Source organism: Dendrobates tinctorius, unplaced genomic scaffold (assembly GCF_039654945.1).
Source record: "Dendrobates tinctorius isolate UK_male_01 unplaced genomic scaffold, ASM3965494v1 ptg000093l, whole genome shotgun sequence".
In the NCBI taxonomy this organism is placed as follows: Eukaryota; Metazoa; Chordata; class Amphibia; order Anura; family Dendrobatidae; genus Dendrobates; species Dendrobates tinctorius.
This window is the reverse complement of record NW_027361761.1, coordinates 28,128,531-28,154,997: the sequence shown is the minus strand read 5'-3', so window position 1 is coordinate 28,154,997 and position 26,467 is coordinate 28,128,531. Positions and strand designations below refer to the sequence as shown.

Here is a 26,467-nt window from a genome sequence, read left to right as displayed (position 1 = left end):
ATTTAACTAGAAGTTGAGGAGGAGGAGGATGATTTCTGTCTGGGTGAACTGAGGAACTCTGGCTTGAAGAGGGACTTCAGAAACACATTGGGTTTCTTAAACCCTGCAGCTTTCTGCCTGAAATTGTGACCTTGATTATCTCATAAGGATCAATGAGTCTGTGACCCAACTTGACAGAAAGGAACAATAAACTTTATATTTTCTGTTAAATATTCCTTGTCCAACCAAGTCCAAAATTTGGGCCTCCAGAACGTCTTATTACTAGCTGAGATCTGGCCAACCTGCACCCTCAAGTTCTGACTATAGATCAAGTAACCTTTGATCAGAATCAGATGAAGTCCACATTACTCAACCTCAGAAGTATCATAATGGTTGAAAAAGCCAAAACTAGAAAAAGCCCAATTTGTATATTAGTCAGCGTTACGTAAGGGCCTACCCACCCTGTCACTTTGACGTGGTAGAACAGCAGACGGTATTGTTAATGCCAGGATGACCTGCAAGAACAAGTTCAAGAGACTCCCAGAGAATACGTATGCAAGACTGGGGAGGAGAGGTCAGAGAGCCCCAGCACATTGCAGTACTTCACTCTGCCCTCTACAGGGTAGTTAAGAACGCCTGCGTAGGAGCAATGGGGGAGAGGGGGGGAGAGAGCATTGCAAGAAGATGGCAGGCGCCGGATGTGCAAACACCCATCGGACCGGAAGGCCCCCCCACCAGTATAATAAAACGCATTTTTCTTTCAAGTCGGACTACTAGCATTATAGAATGCTGTAGAGAAGCCCTGAAAGGCAGTGGCTGCATCTTGTATCGTCCAAAACTGCTGACAAATTCCCTTTAAAGATCCAGCTAAACCAATATCAGATCAGGCAAAGTACCGTTCCTTTAAGGGTGCAGTCAGACTGCCATATTACTCGAGTGGTAATCGCAATGCAACCCCTGAACAGGCCGTCTGCTCTCCTGACAGCATATGTTTCCATACAGCTGTCATGCTCTGGTCAGGAGAGCTAATAGCCAGTCCAAGGATAGCGATGCTCCTGTAAGTAATACGAGAGTCTGACTGAATCCTAGTGTAAAGGCATGAATTGTCTCAGGCTTTTAATTAACATATGCCCCTTTAAGGCCTCTTTCACACTTCAGTCTTTCGACATCAGTCGAAAACTGCAGGTTTTAGAAATAAAAGATATTTTGGCGGAATCCGTTTTTTTCTCATAGACTTGCATTAGTGACATATGGTTCTCCGTTGCATCTGTCATTTGATGGATCCGTCAGAATTTCAGTGTCCGTCGCCTGGATACAACGAACATAGTAACATTTTTTGTCTGCGTTGAAAAGGCAGATAGTGACGGATCCAGCGCCATCCGTTGTCTGCTATAATGGCCGACTATGGGCAGCGGATGCGTCACTGATGAATTCTGTTTTTTTTTTTTTAACTGAGCATGGCCAGAAAAAATTTCCATTAGTTTAATTTAACCCCGTCAGTCTCTCCCCCCCCTTTTGCAGAGTTATGTTCCTTTAAATTTCAGGCTGCTGCAACGGATCCGTCAAAAAAACGAATCCAGTGTATCAGTTTTTTGCCAATCTGCAACGGATCCGTTTTTTTTTTCACAGACGGTTTGGAACTGACGTCAAAAGGCTAAAGAGTGAAAGAAGCCTAAATTAATGAGTCGTTTGTCACATTTACTAACAATTCTTATAAATGCATCCCTTTCTAGAAAGGGGTCCATGCAGTAGCTTTTAACAGAAAGTATACTCCAGGAAAAGTACCTTCAACACAAAAGTGTATTTCCAAGTTAAGAACTTAAAAAGGAAAAAAAAAAAAAAAAAAATAATATAAATATATATATATATATATATATATATATATATATATATATACACACACACACACACTCTATCCATATCTGACAGTACTTACACATCATGTGAATCAGGTGCATAAATCAAGATACACAGATCAGATCTCTTAATAGGTCATTAACAGTTCTGCAGAACAGCCGACATTTGCCCATTAGGCATCACAAGATGCTTATAGTGACCCTCTCATGTGTTGAAGCCAGTCTGCCACTCATCTGATATGAATCCTCCTGAGATGAGGTATAATAAGCTCCCAACAGCTGGTTGTAGAGGTCAGGGATGAGTGGCAGCAGACCGATTATGCCAAGAAATTCTGTGAAGGTAAAGATAACCAATACAAGGTCTGAGACATCAACAAGAGAAACCTGAATGGTCGGAAGTCTTTTCAGACCACTATATATAATCTTTCAAGACTAAGTGGTCTGGGCCAGGAAGATTATATATTTTACCCTTGGGGAGATGGGAGTTAAGGACCAGGTTTATGGGACAAGCAATGCAGAGGTAATTTTCCAGAATGGGACACCGTGCATCAGGATAGGTTCTGAATTCTTGAGGTAAACCATTGGGTTGGGCTTTAGACAGATTCACAGAAAACATCCATTTCCGCTTACACTCAGGGCTCCAGCGCACAGTATCACCCTGACCGGGGTAGACCGGACAGGTTTTCAGTGTAGAAATATACACACTTTTTTGTAGTGTATAAAAAAGCATAGACACCTCCTTAGTGACGTACTTGACCACATTCTGGAATAGCGGTGTATCAATATCAGCAATCATAGGAACACAATTTTATCAGTGTTAAGCCAAGATCCTTTGCCACCTTGGCATCAACAAAATATGCTGCAGAACCACAATCAAAGGCCTGAAGCCAAAGGTTTTTCTCAGTAACAAAAATGTAATCTCATAGAATGAGTGAAATACCTGTGCGCCTAGATGGGCATCCTCAGGCCCACCTAGACGCTGAAGCTTCTCCAGCAGCAGTCATCTGGAACAGGAAGACCTCTGATGTCCAGAACCTCCATAGTGGTTACCAACAACTGACTTGTTTGTTGCTTGATCCCTTGTAGTTGATGTCAGCAAGTCGCCCCAAGCTGCATGGGTTCTTCAGTAAAGGCCACAGGTTCACAAATCTCAGGAGTAGGTGCCACGCCAGCTGTGCGCTCTGATCTGATCCAGCAGGATTGCCAAGGACATGGCAGTAGCAAGAGTCATGAGATGGGAACTGAACCAACATGGTCTTCATGTGGACAGAGGGACTGGAGCTAAACACAGTGAAGGGTCTCATCATTCCACTGTGTCTGGGGCACAACACCTTAACTCTGCAATAATCCATGGCAGGACTTTCCCCCTGACCAAGTGGAGCCAATTTACTTTCAGGGAAGGTTTCTCTGTCAGAGTCATCATACAGGAGATATAATGCCTTAAAAACATGTACAGTCGAGAGTCCTGGGGCAGCAGAGTCGGGAGAAGGCCAAAGCACCAGAGAAGTTTAAAAAAGGAGAAAATAAAAAATAATAAGTCAAGGGAGAAGCTGAATCTACTCTGCAAGATTCTTTACTAAATGCACCAGGACTTGCATGTGATCCACCACCACATGGAGGGGATCCACATAGCCAACTTATAACATTAGATTTGTCAGAGTGATCAGGCTCAAAATGGCTACCTCAGACTAGTAACAAGCCACTCAGTCTGGCAGATTCCAGAGAAGTCCCGATACCCTTTAACCCCTATACAGGGATCTGGTTTTACAACAGGATCCAATGGATTACCTACAGAAGGGCTGCTGTCCAGAGGCAAGGAAGGTCTCCAAGCAGAGTCAAACCAATAACAAAATAAGGAGGTGACCGGGTTGTCAGATTCTGGAGATCAGTTCAAAGACAAAACCATAAAGTATGAGAATATCTACAAAAAAAGCCAAAAGTCAAGTTACTCCACTGGGCACCAACCATCACCTCACACAGAAGGAAATGGCAGAGGAGAGCAGGATCTCAGGATCTTAACTAGCCTGCAGCTCCACCCAACCCACACAGCAGTTAACTCTATGTCTCCCAGTTTGAATTGGACTACAAGTCCCAGAGAGCACAAAATTAGAACTGTCGCCCCACATCACCTGCAACAAAGGCGCAACACCGCCCGGCGACAGAAGCGGCGGTAGGAAGGCCAGGCACTGATACAGAAGTCACAGCAGCCATCAGTTTTTCATTCATTTCAAAAGAATCTGATTTTTTTTTTTACACTGGATCAGTTTTTCAAATGGAACAAAACAGATGGTTATTTCACAGATCCGTTTTCCATAAACTTTAATGTTAAAAAAGCGAGTCTAGTTTAAATCAGCGTTGTTTAACCGGACAAAAAAATTTGCTCTGCAGAACTTTTTTTTTTTTTTAAACAGATTGCTGCTGGATTCTGATGATTACTAGACGTATGAACACAGCCTAATGTGTATGGGGCCTTCCCCCTGACAGATGATGTCAGGAGAGACGAGCACCTGGCATGTCTGATTTTGCTCTTAGGCCACGTTCACATGCTCAGTATGTGGTCAGTATTTTACCTCAGCTTTTGTAAGCCAAAACCAGGAGTGGGTGAAAAATACAGAAGAGGTGACGTGTTTCTATTATAATTTTCCTCTGAATGTTCCATTCCTGGTTTTGGCTTACAAATACTGAGGTAAAATACTGACCAAATACTGAATGTGTGAACGTGGCCCATTCCAGCAGAATCTGACAATGACTCTCTCATGGAGAATACAGGAGGGATCCAGTGTATGGAGGAGAAGGGAGAAATAGTTGCTGGACGATTAATGACCCCTACACTACCAAGACCTCTGGCTCACAGAGCTCATGAGGGGTCTTTCCAGTGTGAGTAATTTTCCATGTGGACATTTTTGTTCTCGTACTGTATATTATAGTGTTTTTGTTTTTCTGCAAGAAATTTCCATGTGGGCTTTTTTCCTGTGTTTTTTTTAATTCTTGCCTCCATGAGATTCACATAGAAAGGTAACTCTTCTTTCCAGGGTCTCTGACAGAGTAGTAGCAGTGACATTCCGCCACTTCTGAGGGGGTCTCTGCTCACTCCCCATAGTGTAGTGATGACAAAGATTATGTACTAAAAACCTCACATAATCTCAGTATTTGCAGACAGCAAGTTTGAGATTAGGAGGTCTTCCACCCGACTGCCACCATGTTCTGTTGATTGCTCTTTTGGATTTTGATGAGTCCTGACTTCAGAGCACTTTATTCTAGGGGATTAGCTGCCATTACTCCTGCCTGTCTGGTGAAGAAATACCAAGTTTCACAGCACAGTGAGACGGCCGTATAACATGGACAACAATCGCATCACAGTGCGTGGACTGGCTGACACGAGTGTGACAGCTGCACAGAAATCCATTCTGTCCCATTTGGGTCAGTAGAGCCACCGGCCAGTCTGAGCATTGTGATGACTTTCCACACCTAATGCATGTCTTTGCAAAAATCTGCACATAAAATTCCGCATGCCTGCAAGTGAAATCGATATGCTGCTAATTTGTAAAACGCAGATCACTTTACGCAGTTTTAAAAAGAAGCACAGCGGGCAGGAGAGTTCTAGAAATCCCATCCACTGTGCTAGAACTGTAAGGCCCTGAATTTTTCACGCAACAAAAACATCTAGCATCAAAAGTAAACCAAAGGGCTCATACTCACATGCGGGAGACTTGCACGATTCTCGTGCGAGTCTCTCGCATGAAAATCTGGCACAGCCGCCGGCACTTGGATCGGAGCGTGCGGCTACATGTATTTCTATGCAGCCGCACACTCCGGTCCCAGTGCCGAGAATCGTGCGAGTCTCTCGCCAGTGAGTATGAGCCCAAAAGCTCATGGTGGCAGCATAGCCTAACAATTATGGGTTTAGCAAACCTCTGCACGCGACTGTTAGGCTATGTGCACACGGTGCGGATTCTGCTGCGGATCTGCAGCAGAACTGCAGGTGATGTACAGTACCATTATAGCCTATGGAAAATTCACAGAAAGAATTGATATGTCCTTCTTTTCTGCGGATTCCACTGCGGTTTGCCATCTCCTCCATTGTAGAGGTGATAAACCGCAGGGCAAAACCGCAGGCTAATCCGCAGATTACCTGCGGATTTTGCAAAATCCACGTGGAAAAATCTGCAGACCAATCCGCAGCGTGTGCACATTGCCTTAAGCTGCTAAATGCCGCTGTCACACTCTGACAGCAGCATTTACCCCTTGCTGACATGCGTGCATGTCATTCTTTGCGCCTGTGATGTGATCATGGGTCGCCATTGGGTTGCTTTGACAGCCGGAAGTTTGATGAAGACCTCCATGCTTGTCATTATGGAGCTCCTTTGAAATCAAACCCTGCCTGAGGCCAGGCTTCAAAGGAGACCATGATTTTTGCTATCTGCAGTAATGCTATAGTACTGCTGTATATAGCAGAAGCTTCAAGTCCCCTAAGGGGACTATTAGAACAGTGAAAAGTAAAATTACAAATAAAATAAAACATCAAATCACCCCCCTTTCCTCCTTTTAAAAATAAAAAATTTAAAGAAAAATACACACGTGTTATCGCTACGTTCAGAAAAGTCCGATCTATCAAAATTTAAAAACAATTAACCCAATTGGTAAATACTGTAAATGAAAAAAAATTCAAGAACACCAAAATTTTCTTTTTTTTGGTTGGTGCAATACCACAAAAAAATGCAGTGATCAAAATATCACTTCTATCCCAATATGGCATCAATAAAAACATTGTCTCGCCACCCAAAAAAAGAAGCCATCACACAGCTTCTAGACCGAAAAGTGAAAAAGTTACTGGTCTCGGAAAATGACGACACAACTCTCAATATTTTTTTTGACAAACTTCAGATTTTTTTTCTGCACTAAAATAATTTTAAAAAATTGTCATGTTTGGTATTGCTGTAATCGTACTGATGAGCAGAATCATATTGCAAGGTCATTTTACCATAAAATGTAAGCTGTAAATATAAATCCCAAAAAATCAATGTCAGAATTGCGTTTTTTTCCACAATTTCTCCCCACTGGGATTTTTTTTCCCATTTTTCAGTATATTACGTGGTAAAAAGAACAACTCGTCCCGAAAAAAACTAGCCATCATGACGGCTATGTGGACAGAACAAAAAGTTATTTCTCGGGGAGGAAGAGGAGGAAAAAACTGAAACGTGAAAAATACAAATTGGCTGTAATGTGAAGGGATTAACCCTTTCGCGCCTGAGCCTGTTTTTGCCTTCGTGACCAGGCCAATTTTTTCAATTATGACCAGTGTCACTTTATGAGGCCATAACTCTAGAACGCTTCAACGGATCCTGCTGATTCTGACATTGTTTTCTCATGACATATTGTACTTCAGGATAGTGGTAAAATTTCTTAGATATGAACTGCGCTTATATGTTAAAAAAATCGAAATTTGGCAAAAATTTTGAAAATTTTGCAATTTTCAAACTTTTAATTTTTATGCCCTTAAATCAGAGAGTGATATCGCACAAAATAGTTAATAAATAACATTTCCCACATGTCTACTTTACATCTGCACAATTTTGGAAACATAATTTTTTTTTTTTAGGAAGTTATAAGGGTTAAAAGTTGACCAGCGATTTCTCATTTTTACAACAAAATTTACAACACCATTTTTTTTAGGGACCACCTCACATTTGAAGTGAGTTTGGGGGGTCAATATGACAGAAAATACCCAAAAGTGACACCATTCTAAAAACTGCACCTCTCAATGTACTCAAAACCACATTCAAGAAGTTTATTAACCCTTCAGGTGCTTCACATGAATGAATGGAATGTGGAAGGAAAAAATAAACATTTAACTTTTTTTCACAAACATTTTACTTCAGAACCATTTTTTTTATTTTCACAAGTGTAAAAACAGAAAATGAACCACAAAATTTTTTGTGCAATTTCTCCCAAATACGACGATACCCCGTATGTGGGGCTAAACCACTGTTTGAGCACACGGCAGAGCTCAGAAAGGAAGGAGTGCCGTTTGACTTTTTCAATGCAGAATTGGCTGGAATTGAGATAGGACGCCATGTCGCATTTGGAGAGCCCCTAATGTGCCTAAACAGTGGAAACCCCCACAAGTGACCCCATTTTGGAAACTAGACCCCTTAAAGAACTTATCTAGATGTGTCGTGAGCACTTTGAACCCCCAAGTGCTTCACAGAAGTTTATAACGTAGAGCCATGAAAATAAAAAATCATTTTTGTTCCACAAACATGATCTTTTAGCCCCCAATTTTTTATTTTCACAAGGGTAACAGGAGAAATTGGACCCCAAAAGTTGTTGCCCAATTTGTCCTGAGTACACTGGTACCCCATATGTGGAAGAAAACTACTGTTTGGGCACACGGGGGGGGCTCGGAAGGGAAGTAGTGACGTTTTGGAATGCAGACTTTGATGGAATGGTATGCGGGTGTCATGTCGCGTTTGCAGAGCCCCTGATGTGCCTAAACAGTGGAAATCCTCCACAAGTGACCCCTTTTTGGAAACTAGACCCCCCCAAGGAACTTATCTAGATGTGTGGTGAGCACTTTGAACCCCCAAGTGTTTCACTAAAGTTTATAATGTAGAGCCGTGAAAATAAAAAAATCATTTTTTTTCCACAAAAATGATCTTTTAGCTCCCAATTTTTAATTTCACAAGGGTAACAGGAGAAATTGGACCCTAAGAGTTGTTGTCCAATTTGTCCTGAGTACGCTGGTACCCCACATGTGGGGGGGGGACCACTGTTTGGGCACACGGTGGGGCTCGGAAGGGAAGTAGTGACGTTCTGGAATGCAGACTTTGATGGAATGGTCTGCGGGCGTCATATTGCATTTACAGAGCCCCTGATGTGCCTAAACAGTGGAAATCCTCCACAAGTGACCCCTTTTTGGAAACTAGACCCCCCCAAGGAACTTATCTAGATGTGTGGTGAGCACTTTGAACCCCCAAGTGTTTCACTAAAGTTTATAATGTAGAGCCGTGAAAATAAAAAAATCATTTTTTTTCCACAAAAATGATCTTTTAGCTCCCAATTTTTATTTTCACAAGGGTAACAGGAGAAATTGGACCCTAAGAGTTGTTGTCCAATTTGTCCTGAGTACGCTGGTACCCCACATGTGGGGGGGACCACTGTTTGGGCACACGGTGGGGCTCGGAAGGGAAGTAGTGACTTTCTGGAATGCAGACTTTGATGGAATGGTCTGCGGGCGTCATATTGCATTTACAGAGCCCCTGATGTGCCTAAACAGTGGAAATCCTCCACAAGTGACCCCTTTTTGGAAACTAGACCCCCCCAAGGAACTTATCTAGATGTGTGGTGAGCACTTTGAACCCCCAAGTGTTTCACTAAAGTTTATAATGTAGAGCCGTGAAAATAAAAAAATCATTTTTTTTCCACAAAAATGATCTTTTAGCTCCCAATTTTTATTTTCACAAGGGTAACAGGAGAAATTGGACCCTAAGAGTTGTTGTCCAATTTGTCCTGAGTACGCTGGTACCCCACATGTGGGGGGGACCACTGTTTGGGCACACGGTGGGGCTCGGAAGGGAAGTAGTGACGTTCTGGAATGCAGACTTTGATGGAATGGTCTGCGGGCGTCATATTGCATTTACAGAGCCCCTGATGTACCTAAACAGTGGAAACCCCCAATTCGAATTCCAACCCTAACCCCAACACACCCCTAGCCCTAACCCTAGCCCTAACCCTAGACCTAGCCCTAGCCTGCCTACCTGCTTTTTTTTTCTTTACTTTTTTTTTTATTTTTGTGTTTTTTATTTTTTGTATTTTTGACTCATAGTAACGCCACTTCTCCTCTGATCTCACACTGGCAGATGATCAGAGGAGAAGCAGCGTTACTATGTGACAAGATCGCTGCCCGGCACATAGTAACGCCACTTCTCCTCTGATCTCACACTGACAGATGAGCAGAGGTGAAGCAGCGTTACTGTGTGACAAGATCGCTGCCTGACACAGCTGTGCCAGGCAGCGATCAGCTGTGCCAGGCAGCGATCTAGTCACACAGTAACGCTGCTTCACCTCTGCTCATCTGTCAGCATGAGCTCAGAGGAGAAGTCGCGTTATAATGAGGGAGATCGCCGGGAAACAAGCAGCTTTCCCAGCGAGCTCTCTCATTGGCTGCTGTGACGCGACGTCATCAGGACCTGAACCAATCAGGTCTCGATGACGTCGGGGGTCCCAGCATGCATTGTGCACCGGGATCCCCGCGTTATAAGGTATGAGGGGGTCCCGGGGGGCACAAAACCGCCGACAGTAGATAAACGTCGGCGCTGCACAAAGCCCAGCAAGCGCCAACGTTTATCTACTGTGGGCGGTCGCGAAGAGGTTAAGGACCGCTTGGAGGTGAGAGAGGGACAGAAGAGGGAAGAACAATTTCCTCATTGAGATGGAAGGCTGAAATCACTTTTGGGTCGGAAAAAAGGAACAGGATGCAAAACCGGCACCAAAAGTACTACGACAAGCAAGTCACAAAAATACCAGACGCGGCCAGACTCCACACTACTCACTTGTGGTGGTATCAGTACCCTCAGGGGGCGCAATTTGACCTCATTCACTTGTATTATACTGCAGCACCTAATGATGTTTGGTCGCACGACAACTTTCACCATGTAGCCCCAGCTTAAGGCTATGTACCCACGTATGCAGAAAAAAATGGACTCCTTCCCTGGAAAAATGCGCTTTTTTTTGCCCAATTTTTGCGTGCTTTATTATGCGTTTTTTACAGGAGCATCCTCCTGCTCATAGAATATAGTTAAAAATGTGGATTTTTCTGCAAAATTAATGAACATGCTGCGTTTTTTACCGCAATGTGTTTTTTTCACGGTAAAAAAATGCATCAATGTGCACAAAAATTGCGGTATTCATTTAAAAGAATGGGATGCTTCTTGTAAGCGGTTTTTAAGCAGTTTTGCCAGTAAAAACGCGAAAAAAATGCTTACGTGGGTACACAGCCTAAGGCTATGTACCCACATATGCAGAAAAAAATGGACTCCTTCCCTGGAAAAATGCGCTTTTTTTTGCCCAATTTTTGCGTGCTTTATTATGCGTTTTTTACAGGAGCATCCTCCTGCTCATAGAATATAGTTAAAAATGTGGATTTTTCTGCAAAATTAATGAACATGCTGCGTTTTTTACTGCAATGTGTTTTTTTCACGGTAAAAAAATGCATCAATGTGCACAAAAATTGCGGTATTCATTTAAAAGAATGGGATGCTTCTTGTAAGCGGTTTTTAAGCAGTTTTGCCAGTAAAAACGCGAAAAAAATGCTTACGTGGGTACACAGCCTAAGGCTATGTACCCACATATGCAGAAAAAAATGGACTCCTTCCCAGGAAAAATGTGTTTTTTTTGCGCGTTGTTTGTGCGATTTTTGCACATTTTTTTATGCGTTTTTTACAGGAGCATCCTCCTGCTCATAGAATACAGTTAGAAATTCGGATTTTTCCGCAAAATTAATGAACATGCTGCATTTTTTACTGCGATGCGTTTTTTTTCACGGTAAAAAGACGCATCAATGTGCACAAAAATTGCGGAATTCATTCAAAAAAATGGGATGCTTCTTGTAAGCGTTTTTTAAGCATTTTTGCCGGAAAAAAACGCTTGCATGGGTACACAGCCTCAATGTTACAGGCTCAGCTGGAGAGGTGGACTTGATAATCATACTAGGCCTTTTAAAGGGTTCACTTAGGCCAGACGTTGGGGAGTCGTATTGATATGGTCATTTATGGGTTATTTTCCCCATTATGCCTGTTTACTGTTGCTCACAATTTGAGTCCTTTAATGTTTGTATGTTTTTAATGTTTTTTGGCACTTCTTGATCCTAATAAAGCCTTTTTTATTGATAATTCTTTGGTGTGTGCACTAGAGTTGAGCGAAACGGGTCGAAAAATTTCAAAAGTCCCCGACTTTTGGTAAAGTCGGGTTTCATGAAACGAAACCCGACCCTAGGGTGAGGTCGGCCACGAGCTCGGCGACTTTAGCGCCAAAGTCGCGTTTCAAAAGTTTGTTTTCCGCCCTTTTTCAGCCAATCAGGATCCACGGACACTTTGGGCAATGTGATGACATAGGCAGGGGTCACCACCATCTTTGAGAAGGGCATGCAAGTGATTGGTTTGCTTTGGGGGGCGTCACAGGGGGTATAAAATGGCGTGCACGCCGACCGCCATGTTACTCATGCTGATCTCAGAATAGGGAGAGCTGATGCTGCTGATTCTGTAGGGAGAGCGTTAGGCAGGGAAGAAGACACCAAAAACTGCTTCTGCTGCTAGCAATTTTGCCTGTACAACACACCAGTCACTGTGTGTGCAGTGCAAGTGGAGGCTATATTTTGCTGGATCAGCTGTGTTGGTTGTTAGGCTGCCTTATAAGGCTTCCTGATAGCTGCATTGCTTTTTTCCCACTGCTCTGCAAACTGCTTTTTTAAAAGCAATCCAAATTTTTTTTTTGTCCTGGTGAGGTACTGAGCGTGCATTTTTTCACACCATACAGCGGTGTACGCTCCTCACACAGTACCGTGTAACGGCTGTTATCACAGCCACAGTGAAGCTATCTGTGTGTGACTCTGTAAGAATAAGTCGAGGACATGTTCCGTTCTTACAGACCTCCACCTTCTAGTTTTGTCTGCTTTTCAAACAGTTAAGTATATTTGCTGTTTGATCACATTCAAAACTATAGAGAAACAGCGTGTCAGTCCGTATACTTAAAAAACACGGAGCTTGACAATTTTACGGACACCGGTGTACGTGCACGCTCCTCTCTCAGTACCGTGTAACGGCTGTTATCACAGCCACAGTGAAGCTATCTGTGTGTCACTCTGTAAGGATAAGTCGAGGATATGTTCCGTTCTTACAGACCTACACTCTAGGGAGATTCCTATTCTGCCCAATTCTATATACACCTTGTAGTTTGTCATACACTAGCCAATTTCTGCCTGTGACATAGCGGTGTGATATTCACTGGGCCTCACACAATCCAACAGTGTCCACAAGTGTGTTCAGAAATTCTACATCTCCCCTGTCCTATAGTGACATTTTTCACACCTGCGACATTGAGCCTGTGACATAGCAGTGTGATATTCACTGGGCCTCCCACAATCCAACAGTGTCCACAAGTGTGTTCAGAAATTCTACATCTCTCTTGTCCTATAGTGACATTTTTCACACCTGCGACATTGAGCCTGCTACATTGAGCCTGTGACATAGCGGTGTGATATTAAATGGGCCTCACACAATCCAACAGTGTCCACAAGTGTGTTCAGAAATTCTACATCTCCCCTGTCCTATAGTGACATTTTTCACACCTGCGACATTGAGACTGTGATATAGCGGTGTGATATTAACTGGGCCTCACACAACAGTGTCCAGAAGTGTGTTCAGAAATTCTACATCTCCCCTGTCCTATAGTGACATTTTTCACACCTGCGACATTGAGCCTGTGACATAGCGGTGTGATATTAACTGGGCCTCACACAATCCAACAGTGTCCACAAGTGTGTTCAGAAATTCTACATCTCCCCTGTCCTATAGTGACATTTTTCACACCTGCGACATTGAGCCTGTGACATAGCGGTGTGATATTAAATGGGCCTCACACAATCCAACAGTGTCCACAAGTGTGTTCAGAAATTCTACATCTCCCCTGTCCTATAGTGACATTTTTCACACCTGCGACATTGAGCCTGTGACATAGCGGTGTGATATTAACTGGGCCTCACACAATCCAACAGTGTCCACAAGTGCGTTCAGAAATTCTACGTCTCCCCTGTCCTATATACACCTTGGACCTTGTTTTACATTATTATATAGTTTGTGGGATTTTGTGTACATTTTTACCAAAAATGAGGAAGGCTGGTGGAAGAGGCCGTGGAATTGGGCGGGGGTTGCCAGCTGGTAATGATGGTGTTTGTGGTGGATCTGATGGTAGTGGCAAAAGCAAAATAGGACCGAATACAGGAGGTGTTGAGCCTGCGTCATCGTCTGGCTCCACAAGGCCTCGAAGGCTTAGTTTTCTAGGAGTTGGGAAACCGCTTTTAAAGCCAGAGCTTCAGGAAAAAGTTTTGGCTTACATTGCTGACTCAGCCTCCAGCTCTATCGCCTTCTCTTCTGAAGTTGTAAAAATTAAAAGCACTGAGTCGTCATTGGAGGGTCATGTTCATGAACCACACCTTTCCTTGTGTCCTTCACCCCAACCAAGATTGAAGGATGACGCAGGCCATACAACTGATTACTCCATGGAGCTGTTTTCACATACCATGCCTGGGTTATCAAGTGAAATGGTGAATTACCCAGGCCAAGATGAATCTGACATGGCGTGCACTGATGCACAGCCACTGATAGATGATTCTGCTGGTACATTCAGTCAGAGCACTACATTGTCCTCTCAGTGTAATGAGTCAGATTCTGACCCTGATGAGACTCAGGTGCCCCTTCCCGCATACTATACCACCATACACGCTGACACAGAGGAAGGTGCACGACATTGAAGAGGATGTGATGGATGACCCAGTTGTTGACCCAGATTGGCATCCATTGGGGGAAGAGGGTGCTGCTTCCAATAGCTCAGATGAGGAGGAGGAGCATCCACAGCAGACATCGACATCGCAACAGCTGTTATCTTGCAGGCCCGGAGCACTCCAAAGACAGGTTCCAAAAATCAAAAGAGTTGCTGGACAGCTTGTCCAGACAGTCAAAATAGCACAGCGTGCTAGGCTGCAAAATGTCTTCCAAAGTAGGAAGAGTGCAGTGTGGTACTTTTTTGAACAAAATCCTCATGATCAGGCCAAGGTTATCTGTAAGAAGTGCGCAAAGACCTTTAGCCGAGGGAAAAATCTGAAAAATTTGAATACCAGTTGCATGCTTAGGCTGGTTTCACATTTGCGTTTTTTAGCGCTGGAAAAAAACGCTAACCTGCGCATGCGTTTTTTCCCCTATATTTAACATGGGTGCGCATACCTGCGCGCTTGTAAGCGCATGTATGCGATTTTCATGCGCTGCGTTTTTTTGGGGTGTGCGATTGGATTTTCCAGACGCATCATGTTGCATTTTTTGGCCCTGCAAAAAAGCGCATGCGCACATATGCGCACGTTTTGCGCTAAAAATGGCCATTATAGCCTATGGATGCGCATATGTGCGCACTGGCATGCTCATGTAAGCGTTTTTTTGCATATGCGTTTTTTTTTTTTAACCATGGAATTTAGGGGTTTGAGTTAGAGTTAGGGTTAGTTAAGGGGGTTTAGGGTTAGGGTCAGGGTTAGGGTTGGGTTTTGGGTCAGGGTTAGGGTTAAGTATGGTTTGGTTAAGGGTTAGGGTCAGGGTTAGGGTCAGGATTAGGGTTAAGTATGGTTTTGTTAAGGGTTAGGGTCAGGGTTAGGGTTAGGGTCAGGGTTAGGGTTAAGTATGGTTTTGTTAAGGATTAGGGTCAGGGTTAGGGTCAGGATTAGGGTTAAGTATGGTTTGGTTAAGGGTTAGGGTCAGGGTTAGGGTTAGGGTCAGGGTTAGGGTTAGGGTCAGGGTTAGGGTTAAGTATGGTTTTGTTAAGGATTAGGGTCAGGGTTAGGGTCAGGATTAGGGTTAAGTATGGTTTGGTTAAGGGTTAGGGTCAGGGTTAGGGTTAGGGTTAGGGTTAGGGTTAGGGTCAGGGTTAGGGTTAAGTATGGTTTTGTTAAGGATTAGGGTCAGGGTTAGGGTCAGGGTTAAGTATGGTTTTGTTAAGGGTTAGGGTCAGGGTTAGGGTTAGGGTTAGGGTCAGGGTTAGGGTTAGGGTCAGGGTTAGGGTCAGGGTTAAGTATGGTTTTGTTAAGGATTAGGGTCAGGGTTAGGGTCAGGATTAGGGTTAAGTATGGTTTGGTTAAGGGTTAGGGTCAGGGTTAGGGTTAGGGTCAGGGTTAGGGTTAAGTATGGTTTTGTTAAGGATTAGGGTCAGGGTTAGGGTCAGGGTTAGGGTTAAGTATGGTTTTGTTAAGGGTTAGGGTCAGGGTTAGGGTTAGGGTCAGGGTTAGGGTTAGGGTCAGGGTTAGGGTCAGGGTTAGGGTCAGGGTTAGGGTTAGGGTTAGTTAGGGTTTAGGGTTTGGGTTAGGGTTAAGTATGATTTGGTTAAGGGTTAGGGTCAGGGTTAGGGTTAGGTTCAGGGTTAGGGTTAGGGTCAGGGTTAGGGTTAGTAAAGTCATGGTTTGGGTAGTGTGAGGGGCCACCTAAAAATGTTGGAAAAAAACGCAAACGCGGTAAAAACGCGGTAAAAACGCATACAAACGCATAAAAACGCTGAGTTTTTTTCATGCATGCTCATAAAAATGCTTGAAAAAAACGCAGCAGTTGTATGCTTATGTATGCGTTTTTTCAATGCGTTTTTTTGCGGGAAAAACGCGCTGCAAAAAAAAGCAAGTGTGAAACTAGCCTTAGACATTTAACCAGCATGCACTTGCAAGCATGGACACAACACCAAACCTCAAGTACCACATGTGCAACTGATCACAAAGAAGGTAGTCAGCAACGCTACATTGTTTCCCCCACTGTAAACCCACCGGTTAGCACAGCAGCAAATGTTGAGGTGTCGTTGCAAGGCCTAAGCAGTCAGGGAATCCCACTGTTATATCAACGAAACACTGAATCTAGGCCATCAGAAAGAACACCAACTCCATCACCATCATCAACCGTCTCTCAGTCCGCCCTGTCCACCGCTAGTTCCACCATATGCAGCTCTCAAGTCCAGCTCACCCTCCCAGAGACTGAGTAGGTCAAGAAAGTACTCAGTCTCTCATCTGCGTACACTGGGTTTGAACGCCCACATTGCCAAACAAATCTCGTTAGAGATGATGCCCTATCGGTTGGTGGAAAGCGCAGCTTTCCGCAAACTCATGGCCTATGCAGTACCACGCTATGACCTACCCAGTCGCCACTTCTTCTCTCGCAAAGCCATCCCAGCCCTCCACCATCATGTGAAAGACCGCATTGTCCATGCACTCAAGCAGTCAGTGAGTGGAAAGGTGCACCTCACAACAGATGCATGGTCCAGTCGGCATGGCCAGGGCCGTTACGTGTCCATCACTGTGCACTGGGTTAATGTGGTGGATGCAGGGTCCACAGGGGACAGCGGTGGTGGGACAGTGCTGCCTAGCCCACGGTATAGGAAACGGTTGGCTGTAGGCATTCGACCATCCTCCTCCTCCAGAAGCAAAAGCTCGTCCACAGAGCGCAGTCATACGAGCACTCCATCTGCAGCTGCCACTGTTGCACACGAGGTGTCCCAATATCGAGCAGCTAGTGGAAAGCGTCAGTAGGCTGTGTTGCAGATGATGTGTTTGGGCGACAGACACACCGCGGAGGTGCTGGCCGACTACTTTCAGCGACAAACTGAGTCATGGCAGGGCAGTATACATCTTGAGGCAGACAAGGTAGTTAGTGATAACGGCCGTAATTTTGTGGCAGCCATAGCCCTTTCAAAACTCAGCCACATACCTTGCTTGGCTCACACCTTGAACCTGGTGGTGCAGTGCTTCCTCAACAATTATCCGGAGTTAACAGCCCTGCTCCAGAAGGTGCGAAGACTGTGCGTGCACATCCACCGGTCGCCTGTACACTCCATTCGTATGCAGAAGCTGCAGCGATTGCTCCACCTTCCCAACCACCGCCTCATTATCGACATTGCAACAAGGTGCAAGGTGGAACTCCACCCTGCACATGGTTGAGCGGCTGTGCGAAGAGGCAGGCCATAATGCATTTGTGGGAGGATACACGGCCAGGCACTTTGAGAGCAGACATGGAGTTGACAGGTGTGCAGTGGTCGAAGCTGAAAGACCTCTGTAAAGTCCTTCAGTGTTTTGAGGAATGCACACGGCTGATAAGCGCAGACGACGCCATCCTAAGCATGAGCATCCCACTTATGCGTCTGCTCATGCAAACTTTGATGCACCTTAAGGAGCAGGCGTCTGCAGCCAATGTTGACGAGGAGGAAATCCTTGATGACATTCAGCCATTGTCTGCTCAGGGACCTCTCCTGGACGAGGTGGAGGAAGAAGAGGAGGATGATGATGGGGATGATTACTTAGGGGAGGAGGATGCATCTCGTGGGGCAAGTGAAAATGTTGGCGTGGCAAGGTCTGGTACAGGGTTTGTGCGTGACTGGAGGGATGTGGATTTGCCAGAAAGTGCTCCTCCAACCAGCACCAGGATGATGATGGGGATGATTACTTAGGGGAGGAGGATGCATCTCGTGGGGCAAGTGAAAATGTTGGCGTGGCAAGGTCTGGTACAGGGTTTGTGCGTGACTGGAGGGATGTGGATTTGCCAGAAAGTGCTCCTCCAACCAGCACTCGCAGTGCATCATTGACACTGGGAACATTGGCCCACATGTCAGATTATGCCTTGCGGATCCTAAAAAGGGACCCCCGCATTGCCAAAATGATGAACGATGACGACTACTGGTTGGCCAGCATCACGCTATAAAGGCAAATTACAAAACATCATGCCACACGAGAACCTTGACCTAATATTGGCTAATAAACAAGCAACTCTGGTAAACCAGTTGGTTGAGGCATTCCTAGCACACAGCAGCGGTGATGGTTCTCACACGAGCCGTACGGGCCGGAGGCAGCTTGGCAGAGGTGTTCGTGGTGCACACAGCAGAAGTGGCGTTGGAGACAGGGGTTTCATGACAATGTTGTGGACTGATTTTTCAAGTACCGCTCACACAACTGGTAATACTGCATCGATGGAAAGTGACAGGAGACAGCAGTTGTCAACTATGGTTACAAACTACTTTTCCTCCCATATCGATGTTCTCCTGCACAGGTCATTCCCCTTTGACTATTGGGCCGCTAAACTGGACACCTGGCCTGAATTGGCCCAATATGCCTTACAGGAGCTCGCTTGCCCAGCTGCAACTGTGCTATCGGAAAGAGTCTTCAGTACAGCTGGATCAATCCTGACACAAAAAAGGACCCGTCTGTCAACCCAAAATGTGGATGATCTAACCTTCATTAAAATGAACCATGCATGGGTTTCCAAGGATTTTGTCCCACCTTCCCCTGATGACACATAGGGTGACAGAAAAATGGCTTGCTTTGGTCCTCCTCTTCCTGGGACTTGAACAATTTCGCCTTTTGCATCAGCTGAATGTCCAACATCAACATATGCCACTTTCTAAAAGTCGTTAACTGTGCTGCCTCCCCCACCATGGCCGGGGTCACCACCTAGCGCATGAAACCGTGCAAGTGCCGTTGCCCTGGACAGGTGGGTAGGCCGACTCTTGGGCGCGGGCACTGGCACAGAGTCCCTCATAGTGAAATCAAGTGTCTCTGACGGTGGTGGTGCACACCCGCCGTCAGACACACCGCCGTACTATGAAGGGCCCAGTGCCAGTACCGACGCCCACGAGTGGGCCCCCCTTGCTTGGGCAGGGCCCCAGCATTTGCAATCTTTACCTCTCCCTGCTCCTCCGTTGTGTAGTCTGGGCCGTCAAATCCATACTGGGCCTGACACCGTCTGAGCCTGCCTCCTGATCTATAGACATATATTTTGAATGTGTACACTATGCTATCCATACATGTTATCCGGTGATACAGTACCCTTTCTCACCTTTGTGCAATCACGTGTAATCCATACTGGGCCTGACACCGTCTGAGCCTGCCTCCTGATCTATAGACATATATTTTGAATGTGTACACTATGCTATCCATACATGTTATCAGGGGATACAGTACCCTTTCTCACCTTTGTGCAATCACGTGTAATCCATACTGGGCCTGACACCGTTTGAGCCTGCCTCCTGATCTATAGACATATATTTTGAATGTGTACACTATGCTATCCATACATGTTATCCGGTGATAAGGTACCCTTTCTCATCTTTGTTCAATCACGTGTAATCCATACTGGGCCTAACACTGTCTGAGCCTGCCTCCTGATGTATAGACATATATTTTGAATGTGTACACTATGCTGTCCATACATGTTATCCGGGGATACGGTACCCTTTCTCACCTTTGTGCAATCACGTGTAATCCATACTGGGCCTGAGAATGGCTGGCGAGCTGTTAAGCAAGCTACAGCACCTGTGGTTTGCACACGCAAGTTTTTCATTTTTTCAGGAATGACATTTAGGCCTAATTCCGAAACTGCGGTTGACCTGCACTTACTGGGAAATCATCGTTCGCGAGTAATAATTGTAATCAGTGATCCCCATCACTAGCGTTGTTCAGCGGGTTATCTGCACCTGTAAGCGACAAACGCTGGCCTTTTCAGTGTAGCGCACATGCAGCCACGGACATGTAAGGGCATGACACACCAGTTATTGGCCAATCTCACGTGCCAGAGCCTCACGTGTCTCTCTAGTAAGCCGGACTCGGACCGCGGGGCATGACGGAGTCTCGTTCGTTAACGGAATTAAGCTTGCAATGTGTGCATCTTTTTTGTGGCTGGATGGTTGAGGTTGCCCGTGTTGAGTCAAATTACACCGTAGGCTCCACTCCTGGTGATGCCCTTCTGGACATTCCTTTAAGGTTCAGCTTTGCAACCATACTGCCCACGTAAAACAAACACTTTGCCTTCATGAACTCTGTTTGGAGGGTCGAGACTCGTGGGAATAACGCCGCCCAATCAGTTAACCTGCTAGAGAGATCCTTCGTTGCTCCCAAGCATGACATCACACTCCCTAGGAGGAAGGTAATGCCACTGTGGCGACCGTACTCCTGGGGGCGACACAAGTGCACTGATGCCCAGCCACTGCTCGATGAATCTGCTGGTACATTGACCCCGACCACTACATTCCCCTCGCACGCTACCCGGCCTGAATCTGACCCTGATGAAACTCAGGTTACCCTTCCCATATACAGTTCCATCTTACACGGTGACAAAGAGGAAGCTGCAGATGAAAGTGCAGGTTCGGCCCACCCGCCATCAGACACACCACCGTACTATCAGGGGCCCTGTGCCAGTGCCGTCGCCAACGAGTGGGCCCCCCCTGCTTGCCCAGGATCACAGCACTTGCAAGGTTGAAAAACTGTGCAGTGAGATGGAAGATGGGGACGACAAGGAGTCCAGGCTAATACAGGGATTCCCTAGCGAGGAGACTTATTTCATTGTTTTCTATGTTGGGACAGCAATTTTTGGGGAGCACTATACTCTGGAGAATGATAGATTGGGCCCACCATACACTAGAACATTCCAAAGGTGGACATCAGACACTGGAGCAGCATTTACAGGGCCCATTATACACTAGAGCATTAGAAATGCGGCCCATTATGTTTAGAGCATTATTTGGGCCCATAAGACAGTGGAGCGTCATCCATGGGGACCAACATATACTGTAGCATTATGTGGAGCTCATCATATACTGTTTCAAACATTATATGGGACCAATGATTCTGTATGGAGAAATAGATGGGCCTCGTCATGAGATGTAAAAAGTGAAGTATTTTTCATTGTACTATCCCGCTATTTCTCTGCCGTATCGGAGCATGATGAGTTGTGGTATGTGTTAAAGGGGCGCTCGAAAACCTGGAGCCAGCCCTCCCCCCCCCACAGTCTGTAGCCAAATAACCCCCATTTTTCAGTGCGTAACTTGTATTATGAAGTTAATTAAGGTTGACAAGCTTAAGTAAGAAGAATTGATGCTTTTGGCATTCAAATGGGCACTGTAGGTGTGTTTCCTGTCCTCCTCTCACTGCCGACTTTTATTCCCCATTGACTTACATTGGGTTTCGTGTTTCGGGACGACCCCGACTTTTCCCTATAATCGGACGATTTTGCTCGACCCAACTTTTGGAAAAGTCGGGTTTCACGAAACGAAACTCGACCATAAAAAAACAAAAGTCGCTCAACTCTAATAGAGAGGGGAGAGGACCCTGCCCTTTTGGGCTTACATTCTACAGGATGGTGGGGAAGGAGACTCTCCTTCACAGCACAGCCCCCCACCATCACTCTCTTTCTCCACACAGCCCCCATCATCACCTTTCCTATCCAGCTCCACACAAGTAATTTCACTCCTTTCCAAACTACATCCTCCTCAGATCCCTCACACCGAGTCCTGTGTCCTCATTCCTATTAGTACAAGAGTAAATTGCTCAGCCCCTCACTGTCCTCCATGGTGCAGCCCCAGGATCCCCTCATTTCCCTCCTCTCCAGCACTCTAGCACAGCGCTGCCTCCCGCTATCGGGTCTTTCCCGGACTGGAGGAGGCCCCGCCCCTTCCCTAAAAAAAAAAAAAACACCCCTCGGTTGCAGTTGCCGCCGTCGCCTCGGCGCTCTGTAGTGACGTAGTCATCTGGCGACTGCTCACATTTGGAGAATGTTTAAGAAACCGAATCGCAATCTGCGGGCCCGGAGAGCGGCGTCCAGCGAGGAAGAGGAGGAGCAGGGGAAGGTGGAGCGGCCGAAGAGAGCCGGCGGGAGAGGACTGACCTGCGGGACCAAGAGAAGGCAGAAGGCGGCGGAGGAGCCGGACAGTGACGGGCAGCGGTCAGCTGGTGAGGACGACACGGTCACTGCAGCTCCGGAGTCTGAGCCCGTCTCCTCCTCCTCCCGGACTGCCGGCCCTCACAGCGCCCTCAGCTTCAGCGACAAGGAAGGTGAGGAAGTGCAGCGACCCTGCTGTATCCATAGCAACCATAAAGGGAAAGGACACTGGAGACCGCTAATGAGAGCAGCAAGGTGTATATAAGCAGGTATACGGGGTGGTGTGCATATAAGGGAGCGGGGGCCCTGCGCGGGGCGGCGTGCGTGCACCCAAGGGAGCGGGGGCCCTGCGCGGGGTGGCGTGCGTGCACCCAAGGGAGCGGGGGCCCTGCGCGGGGCGGCGTGCGTGCACCCAAGGGAGCGGGGGCCCTGCGCGGGGCGGCGTGCGTGCACCCAAGGGAGCGGGGGCCCTGCGCGGGGCAGCGTGCGTGCACCCAAGGGAGCGGGGGCCCTGCGTGGGGTGGTGCGTGCACCCAAGGGAGCGGGGGCTCTGCGCGGGGTGGTGCGTGCACCCAAGGGAGCGGGGGCTCTGCGCAGGGTGGTGCGTGCACCCAAGGGAGCGGGGGCCCTGCGCGGGGCAGCGTGCGTGCACCCAAGGGAGCGGGGGCCCTGCGTGGGGTGGTGCGTGCACCCAAGGGAGCGGGGGCCCTGCGCGGGGTGGTGCGTGCACCCAAGGGAGCGGGGGCTCTGCGCGGGGTGGTGCGTGCACCCAAGGGAGCGGGGGCCCTGCGCGGGGCGGCGTGCGTGCACCCAAGGGAGCGGGGGCCCTGCGCGGGGCGGCGTGCGTGCACCCAAGGGAGCGGGGGCCCTGCGCGGGGCGGCGTGCGTGCACCCAAGGGAGCGGGGGCCCTGCGCGGGGCGGCGTGCGTGCACCCAAGGGAGCGGGGGCCCTGCGCGGGGCGGCGTGCGTGCACCCAAGGGAGCGGGGGCCCTGCGCGGGGCGGCGTGCGTGCACCCAAGGGAGCGGGGGCCCTGCGCGGGGCGGCGTGCGTGCACCCAAGGGAGCGGGGGCCCTGCGCGGGGCGGCGTGCGTGCACCCAAGGGAGCGGGGGCCCTGCGCGGGGCGGCGTGTGTATTAAGCCTGTCTATCGTTGCACTAACTGTGCCTCTTAGTATTCAGCTCCAGTGAATTGGGGGAGAGACATGCAGTGGAGACACCTTTTCTATATTGCCAACTTAATGAACCGCTTGGACCAATGTGTGTAGATTTCAAATGATGTGAGCACAAAAAAGTGCAAAAGAGTTTATGTGTACCACTGCCCTCTCCCTGCACAGGACCACTGTACGGACCCGCTTTCTGGACTGCTTAGATTTTTCGCTCTTTTGCCTTTTAATTATAGGTGAAGATGTTTCCTTTAAGATCAAGAAGCCCACTGTTAATTCCATCATATTCAGAGTGCAGAAAAAGGCAGACACTGTGCACAGAAGTGATCCTCAGGAAACAGGTGGGTAACTGCTGAACGGAAAATAAAAATAATGCATCCTGAAAATGGACGTTAAAGTGATGGAATAGATATTTTTCCAAAAATACAATATATTTGCTGTGTTTTTCTGACCATAAAACGCACCCTTTGTGTCACGGATTTACCTCGACAGAAAGGAGCCAGAAGACCTCATTGTCGGATTTCTACTACTGCTGTACTGATTAGAAGCACTTCACCTATTATATTAAATGGTGCAGGTTTCTTTTAGCTGTTCAGTTGAGAACACCTGGAAGCTTTCCTTCATTAAGGCTCTCAGCTGTGCATTGTTAGCCACTCCCATCTCCTGTATATTCTGGGTCCTGGCTACCACTCACTGTCACAGATAGCTTATGCTGTATGGCTGGAAGTTGTTGGTTATTATAGGGGAAGACGTTTGGTGGATTTATCTGTGACTGTTGCTAGATTTTGTATGTGATAATTCCCCTTCTCCCACTTTGGTTTTACCCCATCATCCACTCCCCTGTGCATTCCTCTGTTATATGTGTGAGTATATTTGTATGATTGGTATTTTTTGTTAGCTCTGTTCGTATTACCTTGTTAGTCTGGTGCATTACGGTACACTACTACCCCCCCTCTTCCAGGGTGGAGGAAGGGTACAGACTGATGGTGGATTCAAGAGCTAAGGCTAGGTACATAGCCCCGGCATCTTCACCATCAGAAGTAATCCACTGAACAGGGAGACCTAGGGCGCCCCTAGCGAATATATTTAGAGGAGGAAAATAGGACAATAAAAAAAAAAAAAATTAACCTTTCATCAGGATCAGGCATGTCAGGGGTCACCAGTGCGTCTTACAGTCCGAATGTAGCTTACCGGGTGGGGGAAGTTGGTGGCTCTATAACGGAGTCACATTCACATTTACGTCTTTTGACTTCAGGAGTCAGGCGATGATGCGGGCCCTGGGCTGGGAGGAAGAGGTGTCCTTGCGGCTCGAGGCAGAGTCGTTGCTGCCCACATTGATCTCCCGGCAGTCTTCAATAAAATTACACAAGAGGCACATGCACAGATTGAGATCTTGAATCGTCATTGAGCAGAGAACTGCGCATGCACCAACAACAGTCACCACTTTCCTGAAGCACAGCGGCAACTCCGCTCCTGCCTCACACCGCCGGGACACCTCCTCTGAGCCCAGGGCCCCTAGCATCGCACCACTCCTGCCGAGCCGGCTGCTTGCAGCGGCGACCCTGCTCCTACCTCCTGTGACCCCACTTCGGCTCTGCCCTCCCAGCAAGCTACATTCGGACTGTAAGACGCACCCATATTTTTCTCCCAATATTGGGGGGGGTTTTGGGGGAGTGCTTCTCATATTCTGAAAATACGGTACTTCCCATGTAATGTACAGTATACATATGCTCTGCTCATTAGAGGATGGATTTGCCCCAGTCCAGCTGCCACATCAGTATTCAGGGAGCTCTGACATTTGCCTGTTGGCTGATGGCATCTGCGGCTCCTCTTTTGATCTGCTGGGCTGGCGCGGCATCATCATCAGAAGTGGAATATTCAGGATTTGCTGTAGACGTCACATCGACATCCTGTCAATCAGTAAACTGAATATAATCGTTGACATTTTAGGAGCGAACGGCAGTTCAGAGTCAGAACAAAGTGACAAAGAAAACGTGGATCTTTCAGAGAAGGGAGAATATTCAAGCCCTGCAAGCAGCAGCCCGGCATCCTCTCCTGCACATCACACATCAGCGGCAGGTCAGTCAGGACAGTTATTGTATACAAATCTTTTTTGACATTTTCCTCCATTTTATTATACAAGGTTCTCAGGATCTGTCCTGACATTTCCATTGTCTTGTAACCCATTAGCGCTTAGTAAGGTGATACTTGGTTCTGTATTATCAGTACAATAAAAATTTGGATTTCTGTGGAATAAGACATCGGATCACAGGTATCATTTTATTCAGCTTCCTATGACCTGTGTGCCCATATAGATGGCTTAGGAGGGTTGAGCCTACTGACAGATTCCCTTAAAGAAATTACACATACCGTATATACTCGAGTATAAGCCGACCCCCCTAATTTTGCCACAAAAAACTGGGAAAACTTATTGACTCGAGTATAAGCCTAGGGTGGGAAATGCTCCATAGATTATTCCCCCATATACTGCCCCCATTAGAAGCTCCATATTGTTCCCCCATATGCTGCCCCCATTAGAAGCTCCATATTGTGCCCCCATTAGAAGCTCCATATTGTTCCCCCATATACTGCCCCCATTAGAAGCTCCATATTGTTCCCCCATATGCTGCCCCCATTAGAAGCTCCATATTGTTCCCCCATATACTGCCCCCATTAGAAGCTCCATATTGTTCCCCCATATACTGCCCCCATTAGAAGCTCCATATTGTTCCCCCATTAGAAGCTCCATATTGTTCCCCCATATACTGCCCCCATTAGAAGCTCCTTAAGATTATTTCCCCATGTGCTGCCCCCATTAGAAGCTCCTTAAGATTATTTCCCCATGTGCTGCCGCTGCTGCAGCATGTAAAAATAAAAAAAATGACATACTCATCTCTCCGTCGCTGGGTGTCAGATACTCACCTGTCCTGCGTCCATGGCTGCTCACCGCTATCTGCTATGTCATCAGTCAGTGACGTTCAGACTGCAGGGGGCGCTGCGCGCACTAACCACGTCACCGCGCCCTCTGCTGTCTGA

General features: G+C 46.9%; 1 protein-coding gene across 2 annotated transcripts in view; it reads left to right on the top strand.

The window, feature by feature from the left end:
- Nucleotides 1-22,076: 22,076 nt before the first annotated feature.
- GCFC2 (GC-rich sequence DNA-binding factor 2) overlaps nucleotides 22,077-26,467 on the top strand; it is a 48,360-nt gene continuing 43,969 nt past the window's right edge. The window contains exons 1-3 of one of the 2 annotated variants that reach the window (XM_073586603.1): nucleotides 22,077-22,440; nucleotides 23,668-23,772; nucleotides 25,382-25,510. In XM_073586603.1, coding sequence (XP_073442704.1) covers nucleotides 22,161-22,440; nucleotides 23,668-23,772; nucleotides 25,382-25,510 — 514 coding nt within the window. In that variant the 5' untranslated portion in view covers nucleotides 22,077-22,160. The remainder of the gene's footprint in view (nucleotides 22,441-23,667; nucleotides 23,773-25,381; nucleotides 25,511-26,467) is intronic. The other variant, XM_073586602.1, reaches the window with a different exon arrangement.